This window comes from Moschus berezovskii, chromosome 27, assembly GCF_049115385.1.
Source record: "Moschus berezovskii isolate FMDL1 chromosome 27, NW_MosBer_1.0, whole genome shotgun sequence".
NCBI classification, from domain to species: Eukaryota; Metazoa; Chordata; class Mammalia; order Artiodactyla; family Moschidae; genus Moschus; species Moschus berezovskii.
In genome coordinates, this window is record NC_142486.1 from 22636849 (window position 1) to 22659901 (window position 23053).

Here is a 23053-nt window from a genome sequence, read left to right on the forward strand (position 1 = left end):
GGAAGTGTGAATATAATAAATATATAAACATTAATAAATGAAATAAAAAGCAAAATGTAATAGAGAAGAATAAAATGAAAGCAGGGTCTTTGAAAAGTTAAAAAGGAATAAAATTTTAGTTAGAATTACAGAAAAAAAGAGAATTACAATCTGTCAATATCAGGAAGAAGAGAGACATTAAAAGGGTAATAAGGGAATCCTGCAAATGTTTGTAAGATTTCAACTTAGAATACAACAATTTCTCAAAAATCACAAAGTATCATAGCTTGCCTAATTTGAAATAGATAATGTCTGAATATTCCTGTAAATATTAAGCAAATTAAATTTGTTTTTTCCCAGTTTTATGGAGATATAATCAATAAGTTAAATCTGTAAGCATTTAAGGTGTATAATTTTACATGTATATTAATTATGTAGAAATTATCACCACAATCAAGCTAATAATTAACACATCCATCACCTCACATAATTTCCATTTTCTTTCTTTCTTCTCCCTGTAGTGAGAAACAGTTAAGATCAAACCTCTCAGAAAATTTCAGTATACAACACAATATTGTTAACTATAGTCTCATTACTGTGCATTAGATCTCCAGAAATTATTCTTTGTCCTTAACTAATACTTTGTTCAATCAATTGACCAACATCTCTGCACTGCCCCCTCCATCCCCAGCCCCTGGTAATTACCATTCTATTCTCTGTTCCTATGAGTTTGACTACTTTAAATCCCACGTATAAGTGAGATCATGCAGTATTTGTCATCCTGTATCTAGCTTATTTTACTTAGCATGATGTCCTTTAGGTTAATTCATGTTGTCACAAATATCAGGGCTTTCTTCTTTATTTAAAAAGCTGTCTTCCCTCATAGCTCAGTCGATAAAGAATATGCCTGCAATGTGGGAGACCCGGGTTTAATTCTTGGGTTGGGAAGATCCTCTGGAGAAGGAAATGGCTACCCACTCCAGTATTCTTGCCTGGAGAATCCCATGAACAGAGGAGCCTGGTGGGCAACAGTCCATGGGATTGCAAGAGTTGGACAAGACTTAGCGACTAAACTATCATCACATGTAGATACTTCACATTTTCTCTATCCATTTATCTGCTGATGGACATTTTGGTTGTTTCTATCTTGGTTATCATGAATAAGAGTGCAGGTATGTCTTCAACATCCTGATTTTATATCCTTTGGATATACACCCGAAAGTGTAACTGTTGGGTCACTGATTAGTTCTTAAATATAATTGAATCTATGGTTTAAAACATCAAAACGTAAATCTTCAGCTTCAGATGATTTTACTACTAAACTTTACCTAATATTTAAAGAATAAATAAATTAAAACTAATTATTTAATTAAATAAAAAATTCTAAATAATTTCTTCCATATAATAGAAGGGGAAGGAACACTTCTCAACTCATTTTATGAAGCCAGTACTACTGTGATACCAAAACAGACAAAAGCAAATCAAAAAGAGGTTACTATAGGTGAACACCCCTCATAAACTTATTTCTGAACAAAATATTACCAATCCAATTGAATTATATATTTTAAAAATCCACAACCAAGTAAAATTTATCCTATGAATGTAAGGCTGGCTCAATGTTTGAAAATCAATCAATCAATCCACCATGTGTAAAAATAGTCTAAAAGAAGACAAACCACATACTCATTAATAAATGCAGGAAGAGACTCTGATCAAACAAAAACTCTCTGCAAAATCAAAATAGAAACAACTTCTTCAAGGTGATAAAGATTATACATATAAAAAAAATCTTAATGAAGAAAGACTAAATGCTTTCCCTATGAGATCAGGAACAAGTCAAGAATGCCCATTCTCAATAATCATATTCAGTATCATACTGTCCCTAGTCAGTGAAACATGTTAAGAAAAAGAAATAAAGGGCATACAGATTGGCACTCATAAAAGAAACCGTCCATATTCTCTGATGACCTGATTGTCTATGTATGAAACCAAAGAGTCTACAAAACACTCCTAAACCTAACAAGTGAGCTTAGCAGGGTCAGAGGATAATAGGTCAACACACAAATATCAATCATTTTTCTATGTGCAGTTAATAAACAACTAGAAATAAAAATTCCTTAAAGTTCCAAATCATGAAATGACACACACACACACACACACACACACACATTTAAATAGGTATTGGATGTGTATGTTCTCAGTCACTACGTTGTGTCCTACTGTTTGCAGACCCATGGACTGTAGCCCACCAGGCTTCTCTGTCCATGAGATTTTCTAGGCAAGAATACTAGAATGGGTTGCCATTTCCTTCTCCAATGGAATCTGTATAATGAAACCTAAAAATGGTGACAACATATATACACTGTTGTGCATAAAATAGCTAGCTAGTGGGAAGCTGCTATATCGCACATGCAGCTTAGCTTGGTGCTCTGTGATGACCTAGAGGGATGGGATGGGGAGGTGGAAGGGAGGTTCAGAGGGAAGGGATATATGTATACATAGAGTTGATTCACTTCATTGTACAGCAGAAACTAACATAACATTGTAAAGCAATTATACTACACTAGGAAAAATCAAAGATCTAATTTAATGGAAGGAGATACTGTGTTTAAGTATTTGAAATCTCAGCATAATAACAATGCTAATTCTCTCCAAAGTGATATGTAGATTTAATGTAATATTGATAAAAATCACAGCGAATTTTTGTAGATATATAAAATATAATACAAAAGATTTTCAGGAAAGGCCAAACAGCTTAATAGATGAAATGTTTTTGGAGAAGAATATAGTTGGATGAATAGTACTATCTAAATTGAGACCTTTTATAAAGAGATATACACATAAGTCAATGGAACAGAAAAGAGTTCAGATATAAACCTACAGAAGTATGACCACTTGACCTTTGACAAATGCACAAAAGGCAATTGAAAGATGAAAGAGTAATATTTTCAAAAAATGCTGTTAGAAAAATTAGTCATCTATATGCAAAAATTCATATAGATTTAAACTTTACATCTTTATACAAAGGGTAACTCAAAATGGATCATAGATATGTGTAATATGTAAAATTACAAAAGTTTGTAAGAAAATATAAAATAAAATCATGTCTTGGGGTAAGGCACAGAGTTCCAGAAAAGATAGCAAGGGCTGGAACATTAAGAAAAATATGATAAATTTGATTTTAATATTTAAAATCTTCTGCTCTGCCAAAGACATTGTCGAGAAAATGAAAAGACTAGTTACAGTTTGGGAAAAACATTTGCAAAGAATATCCATCAAAGACATCTATCCAGAATATATAAAGAATTCTCAAAAATTCAATAATAAGGAAACAAACAACTCATATTTTTAAAAGAGGGTAGAGGTTCTGAACAAATATGTTATCAAAAAGACTAAAAATGCTACTAAGCACATGAAAATGATCAGCATCATTAGCTATCCATGAAATGACAATTGAAACCACGATTAAACTACACATCTATTAGAATGGTTAATTTCTTTTAAGTATTAATATCAAATTCTGGCAATTATGTGGAGCAACTGAAATTCTCTTTGCTGGTGGGAGTGCAAAATGGTATAGCCAGTCTGGAGAGCAGTTTAGCAGTTTCTTATAAACACTTAAAATTTGACGCAGTAATCCTATTCTGAGAGAAATAAAACCTATGTTTGTACATGAAACTCAGAACACATTTATTTATATTCATTATGCTTGGAAACAACCCCAGTGTCCTTCAGTTGGTATACTGTGTTACCTCTAAACATGAAATGCTGTTAAGGAATTAAAAGAAACACACTGCTGATCACACAACAGCATAGATAGATCCCAAAGGCACTATGCTCTGTGTAAGTAGATAATCTCTAAAGGTTATATACTATTTGATTCCATCTAAATATAATATTCTCAACATGACAAAACAACAACAGTGATAAAGAACAGACCACTAGATTTTCCCAGTAGTTATCAGCAGCGGGGTGGGGTTGGGGGCCGGGGGGAGTATGAGAGGGATGACTACAAAGGAATAGTGTGAGGGAATGCTTTGGGGTGATTGTGCTGATGGTTAAATGAGTTAAAATTCACAGATCCGTATATTTAAAAAGGTAAATTTACTGTATAATTTTTAAAAATTTGACTCACCATAGAGTAGAAGAAAAGGTGTTCTGATAGTGTCAAGTCATTAAACAATAAGTCACCCTGTGGGCAAAAGCCCAAATTTTCTCGAATTTCAGTTATATTCTTTGTGATGTCATATCCATCAATAAAGACCTCTCCTCTGGTAGGAGGGTAACGACCTATAAACAAGACAAAGACATGACAGAACTGAACTTTGGTAAGAAAGCATAAGATGTTGCAAGTTAGCATGTCAAATTCAGTCTATTTGTGAATTACTCAAAAGAATTAACACTGTCTCTAGTAAAATAATAGTTATAGGAAAGTATCAATAGTTACACCTCAGTGGAAGGATTAGCTATCTTAATTTTCTTTTTCTTTTCATTTTTGCTTAAATATATTAATTTTCTACAATGGATTGGGTTATCCTGGTAATAAAAACATTTAAATAATTTGCCATATTTCAATGTATTTGCATTGCAATCAGTCAATTACTATATACGTGAACCATATTAGGTACTATGTAGATGCTAAGGAAAACATAAGATCTGGAATATGTAACTTTTGTCCTGAAGAAATTTAAATATTAATAACAATAAGTTCAGGTCTTGTGGGAAAATAGTTGATAATATGTAAAAAATGAAACTATAAAACCATTTAAAACACTTGAATCATTTATCCTATTTAAGAATATATTCTTTTTTATTGAGATATTGACATATAACATTATAGTAATTTCAAGTGTACAACATGATTTGACATTTGTATATAGTGTGAAATGATGAAGAAAAAAACTAGAGTTAACTGGAATTAACATCCAGCACCATACAGTTACAATTTTTTTCTTATTGTTAGAACTTTAAGGTTTACTCTCCTAGCAACCTTCAGATTTACAGTACAGTATTAGTAACTGTAGTCATCTTGCTATACATTTCAATCCCATGACTTGTTCATTTTATAACTGGAAGTTTGTACCTTTTGACCCCTTTCATCCATTCAGCCTAGTCCCCATCCCCTGTCTCTGAGAACTACCAATATCTTTTCTGTATTTATGAGTGGCTTAAGTTTTTTTCTTTTTATTAAAGAGTCCATATATAAGTGAGACTATGCAGCATTTGTCTTCATCTCATTTATTTTGCTTAGTATAATGCCCTTGAGGTCCATCCATGCTGTCACACATGGTCAGATTTTTTTTTTCATATCTGAATAGTATATCATTGTATAATGTACTACTTCTTCATTCATCTGTTTGCACTTTGAACACATTCCCAAGTGATGCTGGTGATGATGCTGGTCAGAGGATCAGACAGTAAATTAAAGTGAAAAGTGAAGTCACTCAGTTGTGTCCAACCATTTACGATCCCAGGGACTTCAGGCTCCTCTGCCCATGGGGTTTTCCAGGCAAGAGCACTGGAGTGAGTTGCCATTTCCTTCGCCAGGGGATCTTCCCCACCCAGGGATCGAACTCGGGTCTCCCGTATTGTAGGCAGACGCTTTTACTGTCTGAGACAGTAAATTAGGGTAAAGGCTAACTTGCTTTATAAAAGAGCCTGCCAAGAATTTTAAAGGCTTCCCAGGTGGCACTAGTGGTAAAGAATCTGCCTGCCAGTGCAGGAGACACAAGAGACATGGGTTTGATGCCTGGCTCAGGAAGATCCCCTGAAGTAGGAAATGGTACACCACTCCAGCATTCTTGCCTGGAAAATCTATGGGCAGAGGAGCCTGGTGCACTATAGTTCATGGGGTCACAAAGAGTCAGACATGACTAAGCAACTGAGACATGAGACATTAGAAAAGCTTAAATAAGACAGAAATTTTGCATTCATATGATAATTCCAAGATGAATTATCCAAGTTGGTAGGAAGATCAACTCCACATTTTCCTTATCTAATCATCCATCAAAGAATATGTAGGTTTTTCATCTATGTCTTGGCTATTGTAAATAATGCTACAACAAACATTGATGTGGGGGGTATGCATCTTTCTGAGTTAGTGTTTTCATTTCCTTCAGACATATATGAAAATTGGAATGGCTGAATGATATGGTTGTTCTATTTTTATTTTATGAGGATCCTCCATACTATTTTCCATAGTGGCTACAGCAATTTACATTTCCACCCTGAAGGATCTTTTTTCTCCCCATCTCTGGCAATACTTGTTATTTCTTGTATTTTTAATGATAGCCATTCTAACAGATGTAAAGTGATGTCATTGTGGTTTTGGTTTGCATTTCCCTGATGACAAGTGATGTTGAGCATATTTTCACGTACCTGTTGGCCATCCGTATGTCTTTACGAAAAAATGTCTCTTTAGATCCTCTGTCCATTTCTAATTGCTTTTTTTTTTTTTGGCTAATGCATTATAGGAATTCTTTATATATTTTGGATATTAACTGTCAGAAATATATTTTGCAAATATTTTCATTTGATAAGTTCCTTTTCACTTTACTATGCAAAAGTTTTTTGGTTTGACACAGATCCACTTATTTTTGATTTTGCTGCCTTTGCTTTTGGAGTCAAATAGAAAAATTATAGCCAAGACTGATGTCAAGGAACTTGCTGCCTCTTCTATCTTCTGGGAGTTTTATGGTTTCAGGTCTTAAGTTCATGTCTTTAATGATTTTGAGTTGATTTTAGTGTATGATGTAAAATAGTGGTTTTTTCATTCTCTTGCATGTGGCTGTCCAGTTTTTCCAGCATGATTTATTGAAGAGATTGTGCTTTCTCCTTAGTTTATTGTTGGCTCCTTTGTCATAAATTAGTTGGCCATATAAACGTGCGCTTATTTATGGACTCCCTATTCTGTTCCATTGATTTATGTGTCCATTTTTATGACAATACCGTCCTGATTTGATGACTATATTTTTGTAATATCTTTCGAAATCAGGAAGCTTGATGTCTCCAGCTTTGTTCTTTCTTGAGATGTCTTTGGATATTTGCGATCTTTTGTGGTTCCAAATAATTTTTAGGATTGTTTTGTTGCTGTTAAAAGTGTCACTGGAGTTTTGATAAAATTTCAGTTAATCTGTAGATTGCTTTCATTAATATGGTTATTTTAATGGTATTAATTCTTCAAATCCATGAGCATGAAATATCTTTCATTTTTTTGTCTTCTTCAATCTGATCATGTCTTATACTTCTCATTGTATAGGTGTTCTAACTTCGTTAAATGTATTACAAAAGTATTTTATTCTTTTTGATGTAATTGTCTTTTTTTCTACATTTCCCTTTATGATAGTCTGTTATTAGTGTATAGAAACAGAACAGATTAAAAAAAATATTTATTTGACTGTGCCAGGTCTTCATTGCTGCATGCAAATTCTTAGCTGCAACATGTGGGCTCTAGTTCCCCAACCAGGGATTGAATCCAGGCCCCTTGCATTGGGAGTGTGGATCTTAGCCACTGGACCACCAGGGAAGTTCCAGAAAAGATTTTTATACATTGATTTTGTATCTTAAAACTTAACTAAATGTGTTTATCAGAACTAACAGTTTTTTGAGGTGTCTTTAGAGTTATATATATATAACCATGTTGTCTGAAAATAGTGACAAATTTCCTTGTTCTTTCATGATTTGGATGCTTTTAAATTTCTTTTTCTTGCCTAATTGCTGTAGGTAGCACTTCCAGTATTGTGCTGAATAAGAGTGGCAAAGTGGATATCCTTGTCTTGTTCCTGACATTAAAGGAAAAACTTTCAGCTTTTCACTGGTGATGATGATATGACATGTAGGCCTGCAATATGTGGACTTTATTATGTTGAGGTCGTTTCCCTCTTACCCACTTTGTTGAGTCTATATCATAAATGAATGCTCAATGATTTTTCTTCATCTGTTTGGATGATTGAAAACATGTGCTCCAAAATGGAAAATTATATTCAAAGACATCTAAATAAGGCTATTTGACTGAAGACTCAAAAAAAGAAAAGAAAATGACTAAGTTAATTACAGCATATTACCATATAGCTATTAAAAGGAACATTATATAACAATTAGAAATACCATGTCACCTTGGAAAAGATAAGTACATGGACTATAGTGATATTAGAGAATTTTAATGTGAAATTATGTTCTAAAAAGCAGAACACAAACTGCCATGTTACACAATCAGTTCAGTCGCTCAGTCGTGTCTGACTCTTTATGACACCATGGACTGCAGCACGCCAGGCTTCCTTGTCCATCACCAACTCCCAGAGCTTGCTCAAACTCATTTCCATCAAGTCAGTGATGCCATCCAACCATCTCATCCTGTCAACCCCTATTTCTCTCGCCTTCAATCTTTCCCAGCATCAGGGTCCAATGAGTCGGTTCTTCATATCAGGTGGCCAAAGTATTGGAATTTCAGCTTTAGCATCAATCCTTCCAATGAATATTCAGGGCTGATTTCCTTTAGGATTGACTGGTTTGATCTCTTTGCAGTCCAAGGGACTCTCAAGAGTCTTCTCAAAAACCACAGTTCAAAGCATCAATTCTTCCACACTCAGCCTTCTTCATGGTCCAACTCTCACATCTATACATGACTACTGGAAAAATCATAGCTTTCGTTATACAAACATTTGTTGGCAAAGTAATATCTCTGCTTTTTAAAATGCTGTCTAGGTTTGTCATAGCTTTTCTTCCAAGGAGCAAGCGTCTTTAATTTCATGGTTGCAGTCACCATCTGCAGTGATTTTGGAGCCCAACAAAATAAAGTCTGCCACTGTTTCCATTGTTTCCCCATCTATCTGCCATGAAGTGATGGGACTGGATGCCATGATGTTGAAATGGTAGCGAGATCAAAGTCCCCAATTATAGTAACAATGTTTTGCTTTCCCTTCTGTTAGTGTTAACAGCTGCTGCTCATCAATCACTGCTTCCACTTCTGTGATCTTGCCTGCTGTTTACATCCATGGGAACTTGGACTACCTGGGGAGGAGAGGGAAATTTATCCTGTATAAAATATACTCAGAACAAAGCCAGGGCACTCAGCTTCTGGAGGCAACTCCACTGCCTGCACCAGTGTTGAATAAACCTTGCTGCTCTGCATCTTTGAGTGCCGCTTGTCTCTTTCCATCGCCACGGTTTCTATAACATTTTCTGGTGCATTGGCTGGGAAGTCGACAACTGAGTTGGCCCCTTGCACTACCATTGTCGGGGAACTGGAGAAAGCTGGGGCTGCCACCTGGTGACAGATGAATAGGTACTGCCCAGGCCATTTGCCAGATCCCAACTCACTCAAGATGTGCCAGCCTCGGCCCATGCCTCTTCCTGAACTGACTCGAGAGCAGAAGTGGGTTCCAGGACAGCACGTCAGACGAGTGAGTGTCCCGGGGATATCTGACAGAGTCAGGACCCACCATATGATGGAAGGGGGGCCTGATCACCTCCCAGTGACAGGAGAGTCACTCAGAATAGGGTTTGTTCTCTTGGGTAGTCTGTCAATTCTGGTGTGTGGGGGAGAGTGACTGAGCTGAGAGCCAGCTCTCCACCATCTTCCAACTACGGAGCCTGAGTGGATCCTAACCTGGGCTTCCATGGTGACTTCATATGGCTCAGGGTAGTGCAGCCTCTGGGGGATTTAATCCCTCCCTGTGAGGCTGGTCCAGGTCTGGTGTTTATACCGACCTGCCAGTGCTAAGAGATGCCTGAATCTCCATAAGGGGAGCAGCCAGGTGGGCGAAAGTGAGTGTCTCCCTTTGTTTTGTTGTGCAACACTGCCTCAGGGTGGGAACTTTCACATAATGGGCACTCGACTTCTAAACCCACTGTCTTAGAGTATATGGTGAAGAATTTTAAGAAAGGATTGCTGGGGCTTCCCTCGTAGCTCAGCTGGTAAAAGAATCTGCCTGCAATGCAGGAGACCCCTGTTCAATTCCTGGATAGGGAAGATCTGCTGGAGAAGGGATAGGCCACCCACTCCAGTATTCTTGGACTTCCCTTGTGGCTCAGCTGTAAAGAATCCACCTGCAATGTGGGAGACCTGGCTTCGATCCCTGAGTTGGGAAGATCTCCTGGAGAAGGGAAAGGCTACTCACTCCAGTATTCTGGCCTGGAGACTTCCATGGAGAAGTCCATAGGGTCACAGAGAGTTGGACACGACTGAATGACCTTCACTTTCACTTTTCTCTGGGGATTATGGTGTAAAATCGAGTCCTGAAAAATTGCACACTCTTTGTACCCTGGAGTGGCCCTCCTTCGGGGGTGTATGGCCCGCAGGAGGGACCTTAGATGTGCCCATAGTCTGAGCAATGCATAGTTATAATGGGAGACCCTGGCCACCTGGACCAATTCCCATATATCAATCAATGTTCGGATATTGCCAAGTTAGGTCCCTTTGGGTTCAATTCTATGCCACAGGTCAGAGACAGTGTAAGGTCCTAGTAGCTCAACCAAACAAAAGGAACTTGCACCGAGGAGGAACCACCTATTCTCCAGGGTGAGGCTGAAGAAATGCCTCCAATGCCCCCACCTTAAATCCTCATGGCTCCCTTGCCAAGAGCAGCAGATCTGCATTTACCAGACAGTCCACTGCCTTCTGTTTCACCTCTTCATCCTGATGCTCCCAAAGCTATTGTGTTCCCTCGGCATGCCACCCCAAAACCAATGGGTAGATGCCTCCAGTCTACCTCAGCAGCACTACAAATGCCCTTATGAGAGACTCAAGGCCTGCAGTGCTTTGCCAACAATGGGCCCTACAAGAAGGAGGACCCATTTTTTTACCAGCCTTTATCCATGACTGATCCCCTTAAATGGAAACATCACACCCCCTTGTATTCTGAAAAGCCCCAAGTGATGGTTGATCTCTTAGAATCCGTCTTCTAGACCCACCACCCAGCCTGTGTAGACTGCCAGCAGCTTCTCTTCACCCTATTCAATACAGAGAGCACCAATGAGTCAGAAAATTGTTCCAGGCCAATGCCCCAGGGGGTCAATTAGACATGGACAACTGGGCTCAGGAGAACTTCCTGAAGAAAGAGCTTCACTGGTTCCCCAATATTGAGAGGGTAAGAAACCAGTTGGAGAGGTATCGCCAGGCCCTCCTGCAGCAGGTAAAAGCTGGGGCTAAGAAGCCTACTAACATGGCTAAGATCACTGAGGTGCTGCAAAAGCCAGATGAAAGCCCAAAAACTTTCTACGAAAGGCTGTGTGAGGCCTTTTGGGTCTTTACCCCTTTGTTCCTGCAGCCCCCGAAAATCAGTGGATAATAAATGCAGTCTTAGTGGGACAGGCCCAATCAAACATCTGAAAAAAATTACAGAGTTAGAAGGGTTTGCAGGTAAAAATGCCACAGAACTGCTAGAAATAGCCATCAAAGTCTTTGTCAATTGTGACCAAATAGCATGCTGAGAAGAAGAAAGGAAGATGAAGCAAGAAGCCACACTCTTTGAGGTGCCCTGTCAAAGTTGCACCCCCTGGCAGGACCGCACCATAAAGCAAGAGGTCCAGACCCAAAAAGGAGAGTTCCCCTCAGCCGAGATCAGTGTGCCTACTCCAAGGAAAAGGGACATTGGGAAAATGAGTGCCCCAGTTGCCCTGAAAAGAAAACCAAAGCTGCTGGCTTCCCAAGCCGATATCAACCTGAATCAGCACTAATCTGATTGGGCTAGCTGGAGCAGAATCCAAGTCCAGGGGACTGGGCTCACTTCAACTGGGCCTCCAAGAGCCCATGGTCAGAATTAAAGTAGGGGGCCATCCAATGGACTTTATGGTGGATACAGGAGCTGAGCATTCAGTGGTCACCCAGTAGATAGGCCCCTTCCTGGGAAAATAAACTACCATCATCGGGGACACAGTTGCCCAGACCCACAGGCTGTTTTGCAGTCCTCAACAATGCCGACTGGGCGACTATGAGGTAGTGCATGAATTCCTCTACCTGTCCAACTGCCCTGTTCCCTTGATGGGAAGAGACCTGCTTGCTAAGATGGGTGCCCAGATTTCCTTTTATGTTGACAGGTCAACTCAGGTAAAGCTAGCAGAACTGCCCTCCTCCTTGATTATGACTCTCACTGTAAGGAGAGAAGAATGGCACCTGAATTCTTCCCCTCCAGGAGAAAGGACCATTCCTCCTGAATTAAAGACTGAGTATCCACTAGTTTGGGACAAGAAAAAATCCTCTAGGTCTGGCAAAACACTATGCTCCCATCCTGATTTATCTGAAACTGGGAGCTCAGCCTGTAAAACTGTGACAGTATCCATTGCCCTGGGAGGCCTGATTGGGAATCCAGGCTCATTGAGACAGACTACTCCAACACGGACTTCAGATGAAATGCCAGTCACCCTGGAACACGCTATTACTACCCGTGAAGAAGACAGGGACACATGACTACCATCCGGTTCAGGACTTAAGAGCTACAAACAAGGCAACAAGTAGACTGCACCTGGCAGAGTCTAATCCGTACACTCTACTAGGACTGATCCCTTCCACAGCCGAATGGTTTACTTGCTTGGACTTGAAAGATGCCTTCTTCTGCCTCTGGGTTGCACCTGTCAGCCAACCACTATTTGCCTTGGAATGGGAAAAACCGCACACAGGAAACAAGGAACGGCTCACTTGGATGAGGCTTCCTCAGGGGCTCAAGAACTCCCCTACTCTCTTCAGTGGAGCTTTGGCCACTGACTTGGATAAATTACACGTGTTCTGCTGCAATATCTTGATGAGCTTCTGCTGGCCAGCACAACACAGGCTTGATGCTTGGAAGGAACAAAGGTCTCCCTCTCCTTGTTAATGGAAGCTGGGTACCAGGTATCAAAGAAAAAGGCACAAATCTGTAAAATATCTAGGTTTCAATAGCATGTGGGGCCGACGAATGCTCAAAACTCAAAGGAAAGAAGCAGTTTGCGTCATCCCTACCCCTACCACTCGCCAAAAGGTCCGCGAGTTCCTGGGAATAGCAGGATTCTGCAGGATATGGATTCCTGGATTGTCAAACCTGGCTGGGCGCCTATATCAGGCTCTGAAAGGGGAGGAAAAGGCTTCTTTTGAATGGAGACCAAGCCAAGAGGCGGCATTTCAAACAGTTAAGGCAAAAATCTCCGAGATCCCAGACCTAAAGCTTCCTGATGTAACCAGAGAGTTCAATCTCTGTTTATGACAAGAACAAAATGGCCTGGGGAGTCTTGACCCAAGAATTCGGACCTTGGCAAAGGCCGGTGGCCTACTTGTCTAAACAGATCAATTCAATTGTGGCCGGATGGCCACCCTACCTCCAAGCACTAGCAGCCACTACCTTGCTAGTGAGGGAGGTTGACAGATTAACGTTGGGGCAAAACCTAAATGTTAAGGTCCTGCACTCAGTTGTAATCCTAATGGATATAGCAGAGGCCACCACTGGCTCATGCATGCACAGATGACTCAGTATCAAGGGTTACTATGTGAAAATTCACGGGTAAAACTGGAAGTTGTACGGACTCTAAACCCAGCTACCTTCCTACCAGATGAAGCAGGGCCCTTGGACCACGACTGCTTGGAAATACTAGATGAAGCACTTTTTAGTAGAACAGACCTGACTGACAAGTTACTCAACAATACAGACCTGGTCCTATATACTGATGGTAGCAGCTTCATGGAAAATGGGAAGAAGATGGCTGGGTATACTGTGGTGTCTGATTCTGAAGTGGCAGAAGCAGAGGTGCTTCCTCAAGGATGGTCAGTGCAGAGAGGGGAGTTATGGGCATTAATCAGGGCACTGGAACTCAGCTGAGACCAGTGAGTCAACATCTGTACTGACTTGTGGCATGCTTTTGTTACTCTACATGTCCACTCTACTCTACCTGTCCATGGAGCCTTATACAAGGAAAGAGGACTCCTTACAGCAGAAGGAAAAGGCATTAAAAAACAAACTAAAAATCCTGAAACTTCTGGAAGTAGTATGGGAACCAAAAGAAGTGGCAGTTGTCCACTGCAAAAGCCACCAGAAGGGAGGTGACTCAGTGGCCAAAGGGAACTGCCACGCTGATGCAGCCACCAAGGAGGCTGCCTGAGGACAGCCGCCAGACAAACTGAAAGTCCTGCTAACCCTGAAGATACGAGTTGCCCCTAGGTACTCTACTGAGGAGGAAAACTGGATAAAAAAGGAAGGGGGAACCAAGGCCAAGACGGAATGGTGGATCACACAGGATCACCAGGTCTATGTTCCAGAACAGCTAGCCTACAAGCTGGTCCACCAGCAACATAAACTGACTCATATGGGCAAGACCACCTTAGAGACTTTGCTAGGCTGGTACTATCTCATTGCTTGCCTCCCCAAACTCTGTTCTTCTGTCTCCCAGCAATGTGTAACCTGTTTACAAAATAATGCCTGCCGGGGGCCTAGTAGGCCAGCAGGGACACAACACTGTGGACTATCCCCCTTTGAGGATATGGAAGTAGATTTCACTGAAATCACCCCAAGTCGAGGATTTAGATACTTTTTAGTTCTTATCTGCACCTTTTCAGGCTGGGTGGGAAGCCTTTCCTACCCGAACTGGAAAAGCAAGAGAAGTATTCAAGGCACACCTGAAAGACATTATCCTCATGTATGGAATATCTCTGACCACAGGGTCGGACAATGGACTGGCATTTGTAAATGAGACAATACAACAGGTGGCAAAGGCTTTGAAAATCCAGTGGAAATTGCATACTGCCTACCATCCCCAGAGCTCAGGGAAAGTGGAAAGCATGAATTGAACTCTCAAACCCTAGCAAAACTGCCAGGAGACCAGCTTACATGTTGACCAGCTTACAGTAGACATGTTACCTGTGGCCCTCTTAAAGGTGAGGTGTTCAGCCCAGGCAGGGATAGGGTTTTCACCATTTGAAATCCTGTATGGATGACCATTCTCGCTAGTCAATTTAAGGGGGTACACCAGAGAACTGGGGAACTTGGACTTACAGGCAGCTACAGGGTTAGGATACCCAATCTCTCAAATACATGAATGGAAAATTGATAGAATACCCATATCCTTAGGCATAACAGTACATCCCCCCCAACCAGGGGATCAAGTATGGGTAAAGAATTGGAAAAAAGAGCCTTTAAAACCCATGTGGAAAGGGCCCTATTCTGTAATCTTAACTACTCCCACTGCTCTCAGGGTGGCAGGAGTAGACAACTGGGATCCATTACTCCAGAGTCGAACCTGCAAGTCCGTCTGATAGCTGATAGAAGTGGGAAATGGTCCTCAGTCCAGAGCAATCCCTGTGCCTGGCCTTTCAAAGAAGGAAACAACCACCCTGAAGCCCTGCTCTGGCCACATCAGAAGGTGGTCACTCAATGCAAGGCTGAAGCTTGAGGAACCAACAGGATGGATAAAAGGCCATATTGGTTATTAATTGGACTGGGACTCCCCCTATTCATCATATTCAGAATTGGGTTTTACTCTGTTTTTCCCCAAGAGTGGACTTGTATCCTAAAACTTTCCCTCTGCTTTGCCTCACTTCAGTTCAGTTCAGTTCAGTCGCTCAGTCATGTCCGACTCTTAGTGACACCATGAATCACAGCACACCAGGCCTCCCTGTCCATCACCAACTCCTGGAGTTCACTCAAACTCATGTCCGTCGAGTCGGTGATGCCATCCAGCCATCTCATTCTCTGTCGTCCCCGTCTCCTCCCACCCCCAATCCCTCCTAGTATCAGACTCTTTTCCAGTGAGTCAACTCGTCACATGAGGTGGCCAAAGTATTGCAGTTTCAGCTTTAGCATCAGTCCTTCCAATGAACACCCAGGATTGATCTCCTCTTGAATGGACTGGTTGGATCTCCTTGCAGTCCAAGGGACTCTCAAGAGTCTTCTCCAGCACCACAGTTCAAAAGCATCAATTCTTCGGCGATCAGCTTTCTTCACAGTCCAACTCTCAAATCCATACATGACCACGGGAAAAACCATAGCCTTGACTTGATGGACCTTTGTTGGCAAAGTAATGTCTCTGCTTTTTAATATGCTATCTAGGTTGGTCATAACTTTCCTTCCAAGGAGTAAGCATCTTTTAATTTCCTGGCTGCAATCAGCATCCGCAGTGATTTTAGAGCCCAAAACAATAAAGTCTGACACTGTTTCCACTGTTTCCCCATCTATTTCCCATGAAGTGATGGGACCAGATGCCATGATCTTTGTTTTCTGAATGTTGAGCTTCAAGCCAAAGTTTTCACTCTCCTCTTTCACTTTCATCAAGAGGCCTTTGAGTTCCTCTTCACTGTCTGCCATAAGGGTGGTGTCATCTGCATATCTGAGGTTATTGATATTTCTCCCGGCAGTCCTGATTCCAGCTTGTGCTTCTTCCAGCCCAGCGTTCCTCATGATGTACTCTGCATATAAGTTAAATAATCAGGGTGACAATATACAACCTTGACGTACTCCTTTTCCTATTTGGAACCAGTCTGTTGTTCCATGTCCAGTTCGAACTGTTGCTTCCTGACCTGCATACAGGTTTCTCAAGAGGCAGGTCAGGTGGTCTGGGATTCCCATCTCTTTCAGAATGTTCCACAGTTTATTGTGATCCACACAGTCAAAGGCTTTGGCATAGTCAATGAAGCAGAAATAGATGTTTTTCTGGAACTCTCTTGCTTTCTCCATGATCCAGCAGATGTTGGCAATTTGATCTCTGGTGCCTCTGCCTTTTCTAAAACCTGCTTGAACATCTGGAAGTTCATGGTTCACATATTGCTGAAGCCTGGCTTGGAGAATTTTGAGCATGACTTTACTAGCGTGTGAGATGAGTGCAATTGTGCGGTAGTTTGAGCATTCTTTGGCATTGCCTTTCTTTGGGATTGGAATGAAGACTGACCTCTTCCAGTCCTGTGGCCACTGCTGAGTTTTCCAAATTTGCTGGCATATTGAGTGCAGCACCTTCACAGCATCATCTTTCAGGATTTGAAATAGCTCAATTGGAATTCCATCACCTCCACTAGCTTTGTTTGTAGTGATGCTCTCTAAGGCCCACTTGACTTCACATTCCAAGATGTCTGGTTCCAGGTGAGTGATCATGCCATCGTGATTATCTTGTTCGTGAAGATCTCTTTTGTACAGTTCTTCTGTGTATTCTTGCCACCTCTTCTTAATATCTTCTGCTTCTGTTAGGTTCATACCATTTCTGTCCTTTATCGAGCCCATCTTTGAATGAAATGTTCCCTTGATATCTCTAATTTTCTTGAAAAGATCTCTTATTTTTCCTCTATTTCTTTGCATTGATTGCTGAGGAAGGCTTTCTTATCTCTCTTTGCTATTCTTTAGAACTCTGCATTCAGATGCTTATGTCTTTCCTTTTCTCCTTTGCTTTTCGCTTCTCTTCTTTTCACAGCTATTTGTAAGGCCTCCTCAGACAGCCATTTTGCTTTTTTGCATTTCTTTTCCATGGGGATGGTCTTGGTCCCTGTCTCCTGTACAATGTCATGAACCTCTGTCCAGAGTTCATCAGGCACTCTATCTATCAGATCTAGTCCCTTAAATCTATTTCTTACTTCCACTGTATAATCATAAGGGATTTGATTTAGGTCATATCTGAATGGTCTAGTGGTTTTCCCTACTTTCTTCAATTTAAGTCTGAATTTGGCAATAAGGAGTTCATGATCTGAGCCACAGTCAGCTCCTGGTCTTGTTTTTGCTAACTGTATAGAGCTTCTCCATCTTTGGCTGCAAAGAATATAATCAATCTGATTTCGGTGTTGACTATCTGGTGATGTCCATGTGTAGAGTCTTCTCTTGTGTTGTTGGAAGAGGGTGTTTGCTATGACCAGTGCGTTTTCTTGGCAAAACTCTATTAGCCTTTGCCCTGCTTCATTTCGTGCTCCAAGGCCAAATTTGCCTGTTACTCAGGTGTTTCTTGACTTCCTACTTTTGCATTCCAGTCCCCTATAGTGAAAAGGACATCTTTTTTGGGTGTTAGTTCTAAAAGGTCTTGTAGGTCTCCTTTGCCTACTTCTTCATAATTCTTGGTTTTTGGAATCTCCTCCTACTGCAATCAGGTTAAATATGAAAACAGCATATTTTTGCCTTATAGTTCTGTTAAGTTGTAAAATCCCCTTTTCATCTGAGAGTCAGGATGATTGTTATGAATGTATGGAACTTTTCTACCAATGAAGGAAATGGGTCCGAAAATTCACTTACTCTATATACCAACTGACTGCATGTTATAGTTCAGCTTCCCTATGCACTCAGTTCAGTTCAGTCGCTCAGTCATATCCGACTCTTTGCGACCCCATGGACCGCAGCACGCCAGGCCTCCCTGTCCATGGGAAGGGAAAATTACTGGAAGGGAAAAATTAGAGCCCTCAGAGTGAATGGCCTCTTTGGAGGATGGTTCTCTTGGCTGCTACTGCTAAGTCACTTCAGTCGTGTCCGACTCTGTGCGACCCCATAGACGGAAGCCCACCAGGCTCCCCCGTCCCCGGGATTCTCCAGGCAAGAACACTGGAGTGGGTTGCCATTTCCTTCTCCAATTTGTGAAAGTGAAAAGTGAAAGTGAAGTCGCTCAGTCACGACCGACTCATAGCGATCCCATGGACTGCAGCCTACCAGGCTACTCTATCCATGGGATTTTCTAGGCAAGAGTACTGGAGTGGCTTGCCATTGCCTTCTCCGTCTCTTGGCTAGGTTGGTTTAAAAAAATGATTGGGATGGTCGTAGTAATACTCGCTGGATGTCTGCTTATTCCCTGCTTCATACCGCTCCTAATCATAGTTGTAACAGGTTTCATAGAGACAGTTGTCGAACGGAGGATGGCCACCCAGTTGCTGATTTTAAAGGGATACCAGCAAGTGCCAGAAGATGATGTTCTCTGATGGCTGCAGATGTACTCTAAACATCAAGAGATGGGGATGAGATGGGAGGGAGATAAAGCCCCCAATTAAAGTAACAAACTTTCGCTTTCCCTTCCATTATTTTGTGTTAACAACTTACTCATTATATCCGTGGGAACTTGGACTACCTGGGGAGGGGAGGGATCTGAGCTGTTTGAGTGGGAAGCTTATGGTGTATAAAAGATACCCAGAACTGTACTTGGATGAACCAGAGGGATGGGATGGGGAGGGAGGTGGGAGGGGGGTTCAAGATGGGGAACACATGTACACCCAGGGCAGATTCATGTCAATGTATGGCAAAACCAATAGGATAATGTAAAGTAATTAGCCTCCAATTAAAATAAATTAATTAAAAAAAAAAGATACCCAGAACAAAGCCTGGGTGCTCAGCCTTTGGAGGCGACTCTGCAGAACTGGCACCGGTGCTGAAAAAACCCTGCTGTTCTGCATCTTTGAGTGCCACTTGTCTCTTTCCTTCGCCACGGTTTCTATAACAACCTTAGTTATTTGAATGTTGAGTTTTAAGCCAGTTTTTTCACTCTCCTCTTTCACCTTCATCAAGCGGCTCCTTAATTCCTCTTCTCTTTCTGCCATAAGGGTGGTGTCATCTGCATATCTGAGGTTACTGATATTTCTCCTGGCAATCTTGATTCCAGCTTGTGCTTCATCCAGCCCAAAATTTCTCATGATGTACTACATATAAGTTAAATAAGCAGGGTGTCAATATACAGCCCTGACATACTCCTTTCCCAATTTGGAACCAGTCAGTTGTTCCATGTCCGGTTCAAACTGTTGCTCCTTGACCTGGATACAGGTTTTTCAGGAGACAGGTAAGGTGGTCTGGTAGTCCCATCTCTTTAAGAATTTTCCACAGTTTGTTGTGGAATGTCAATGGCTTTAGTGTACTCAGTGAAGCAGAAGCAGATATTTTACTGGAATTCTCTTATTTTTTATATGATCCAGCGAATGTTGGCAATTTGATCTCTGGTTCCTGTACATTTTCTAAATCCAGCTAGAACATATGGATGTTCACAGTTCACGTACTGTTGAAGTCTGGCTTGGAGAATTTTGAGCATTACTTTGCTAGCATGTGAGATGAGTGCAATTGTGAGATAGTTGGAACATTCTTGGGGCTTCCCTAGTGGCTCAGAGAGTCAAGTGTCTGCCTGCAATGCGGGACACCTGGGTTCAATCTCTGGGTCATGAAGATCCCCTGGAGAAGGAAATGGCAACCCACTCCAATACCCTTGCCTGGAAAATCCCATGGATGGAGGGACCTGGTAAGCTATAGTCCATTGGGTCGCAAAGAGTCAGACATGACTGAGCGACTTCACTTCTTTCACTTTCTTTACTTTGAACATTCTTTGGCATTGCCTTTCTTTGGGACTGGAACGAAAACTGACCTTTTCCAGTCATGTGGGCACTGCTGAGTTTTCCAAATTTGCTGGCATATTGAGTGCAGCACTTTAACAGCATCATCATTTTATTTATTTATTTTTAAAAAAAAATTTTTAAGTTATTTTTTATTGGAGGCAAATTATTTTACAATACTATATTGGTTGGTTTTGCCATATATTGACATGAATTCGCCCCGGGTTTACATAAGTTCCCCATCCTGAACCCCCCTCCCACATCCCTCCTCCCTTTATTCTCCCTGTGGGTCATCCCCACACTCCAGCCCCGAGCATCCTATAACATGCATCAACCCTGAACTAGTGATTCGTTTCACATATGACAACATACGTGTTTCAATGCCATTCTCCCAAATCATCCCACCCTCACCCTCTCCCACAGAGTCCCAAAGACTGTTCTATACATCTGTGTCTCTTTTGCTGTCTCGTATACAGGGTTATCATTTGCATCTTTCTAAATTCCATATATATGCTTTAGTATACTCTATTGGTGTTTTTCTTTCTGGCTTACTTCACTCTGTATAATAGGCTCCAGTTTCATCCACCTCATTAGAACTGATTCAAATGTATTCTTTTTAATGGCTGAATAATACTCCATTGTGTATATGTACCAAAGTTTTCTTATCCATTCATCTGCAAATGGACATCTAGGTTGCTTCCATGTCCTGGCTATTATAAAGAGTGCTGCAATGAACATTGGAGTACATGTGTCTCTTTCAATTCTGGTTTCCTCGGTGTGTATGCCCAGGAGTGCGATTGCTGGATCATATGGCAGTTCTATTTCCAGTTTTTTGAGGAATCTCCACACTGTTCTCCACAGTGGCTGTACTAGTTTGCATTCCCACCAACAGTGTAAGAGGGTTCCTTTCTCTCCACATCCTCTCCAGCATTTATTGCATGTGGACTTTTGGATAGCAGCCATTCACACTGGTGTGAAATGGTATCTCATTGTGGTTTTGATTTGCATCTCTCTGATTATGAGGGATGGTGAGCATTTTTTCATGTGTTTGTTAGCCATCTTTATGTCTTCTTTGGAGAAATGTCTGTTTAGTTCTTTGGTCCATTTTTTGATTGGGTCATTTATTTTTCTGGAATTGAGCTGCAGGAGCTGCTTGTATATTTTGGAGATTAATCCTTTATCAGTTGCTTCATTTGCTATTATTTTCTCCCATTCTGAAGGCTGTCTTTTCACCTTACTTATAGTTTCCTTTGCTGTGCAGAAGTTTTTGATTTTAATTAGGTCCCATTTGTTTATTTTTGCTTTCATTTCCAATATTCTGGGAGATGGGTCTTGGAGGATCCTGCTGTGATTTATGTCGGAGAGTGTTTTGTCTACGTTCTCCTCTAGGAGTTTTATAGTTTCTGGTCTTACATTTAGCTCTTTAATCCATTTTGAGTTTATTTTGGTGTATGGTGTTAGGAAGTGTTCTAGTTTCATTCTTTTACAAGTGGCTGACCAGTTTTCCCAGCACCACTTGTTAAAGAGACTGTCTTTTCTCCATTTTATATTCTTGCCTCCTTTGTCAAAGATGAGGTGTCCATAGATGCATGGATTTATCTCTGGGCTTTCTATTTTGTTCCATTGATCTATATTTCTGTCTTTATGCCAGTACCATACTGTCTTGATGACTGTGGCTTTGGAGTAGAGCCTGAAGTCCAGCAGGTTATTCCCCCAGTTCCATTTTTCTTCCTCAAGATTGCTTTGGCTATTCGAGGTTTTTTGTATTTCCATACAAATTGTGAGATTATTTGTTCTAGTTCTGTGAAAAATATCGTTGGTAGCTTGATAGGGATTGCATTAAATGTATAAATTACTTTGGGTAGTATACTCATTTTTACAATATTTATTCTTCCAATCCATGAACATGGTATATTTCTCCATCTATTAGTGTCCTCTTTGATTACTTTCAGTAGTGTTTTATAGTTTTCTACGTACAAGTCTTTTGTTTCCTTAGGTAGATATATTCCTAAGTATTTAATTCTTTTTGTTGCAACAATGAATGGAATAGTTTCCTTAATTTCTCTATTTCCTCATTATTAGTATATACAAATGCAAGGGATTTCTGTGTGTTGATTTTATATCCTGCAACTTTACTGTATTCATTGATTAGCTCCAGTAGTTTTCAGGTAGAGTCTCTAGGGTTTTCTGTGTAGAGGATCATGTCATCAGTGAACAATGAAAGTTTTACTTCTTCTTTTCCAATTTGTATTCCTTTTATGTCTTTTTCTGCTCTGATTGCTGTGGCCAAAACTTCCAGAACTATGTTGAATAGTAGTGGGGAGAGTGGGCACCTTTGTCTTGTTCCTGACTTTAGGGGAAATGCTTTCAGTTTTTCACCATTGAGGATAATGTTTGCTGTGGGTTTGTCATATATAGCTTTTATTATGTTGAGGTATGTCCCTTCTATTCCCACTTTATGGAGGGTTTTTATCATAAATGGGTGTTGAATTTTGTCGAAAGCTTTCTCTGCATCTATTGAGATAATCATATGATTTTTATTTTTCAGTTTGTTAATGTGGTGTATTACGTTGATTGATTTGCAGATATTGAAGAATCCTTGCATTCCTGGGATAAAGCCCACTTGGTCATGCTCTATGATCTTCTTAATGTGTTGTTGGATTCTGATTGCTAGAATTTTGTTAAGGATTTTTGCATCTATGTTCATCAGTGATATTGGCCTGTAGTTTTCTTTTTTTGTGGGGTCTTTACCAGGTTTTGCGATCAGGGTGATGGTGGCCTCATAGAATGAGTTTGGAAGTTTCCCTTCCTCAGCAATTTTCTGGAAGAGTTTGAGTAGAATAGGTGTTA

General features: G+C 40.7%; 1 protein-coding gene across 1 annotated transcript in view; it reads right to left on the minus strand.

The window, feature by feature from the left end:
* Positions 1-23053, minus strand: part of LOC129545010 (phospholipid-transporting ATPase ABCA3-like) — a 241795-nt gene that overhangs the window by 132678 nt on the left and 86064 nt on the right. Inside the window, exon 12 of the mRNA XM_088833045.1 lies at positions 4115-4269. Coding sequence (XP_088689171.1) covers positions 4115-4269 — 155 coding nt within the window. The remainder of the gene's footprint in view (positions 1-4114; positions 4270-23053) is intronic.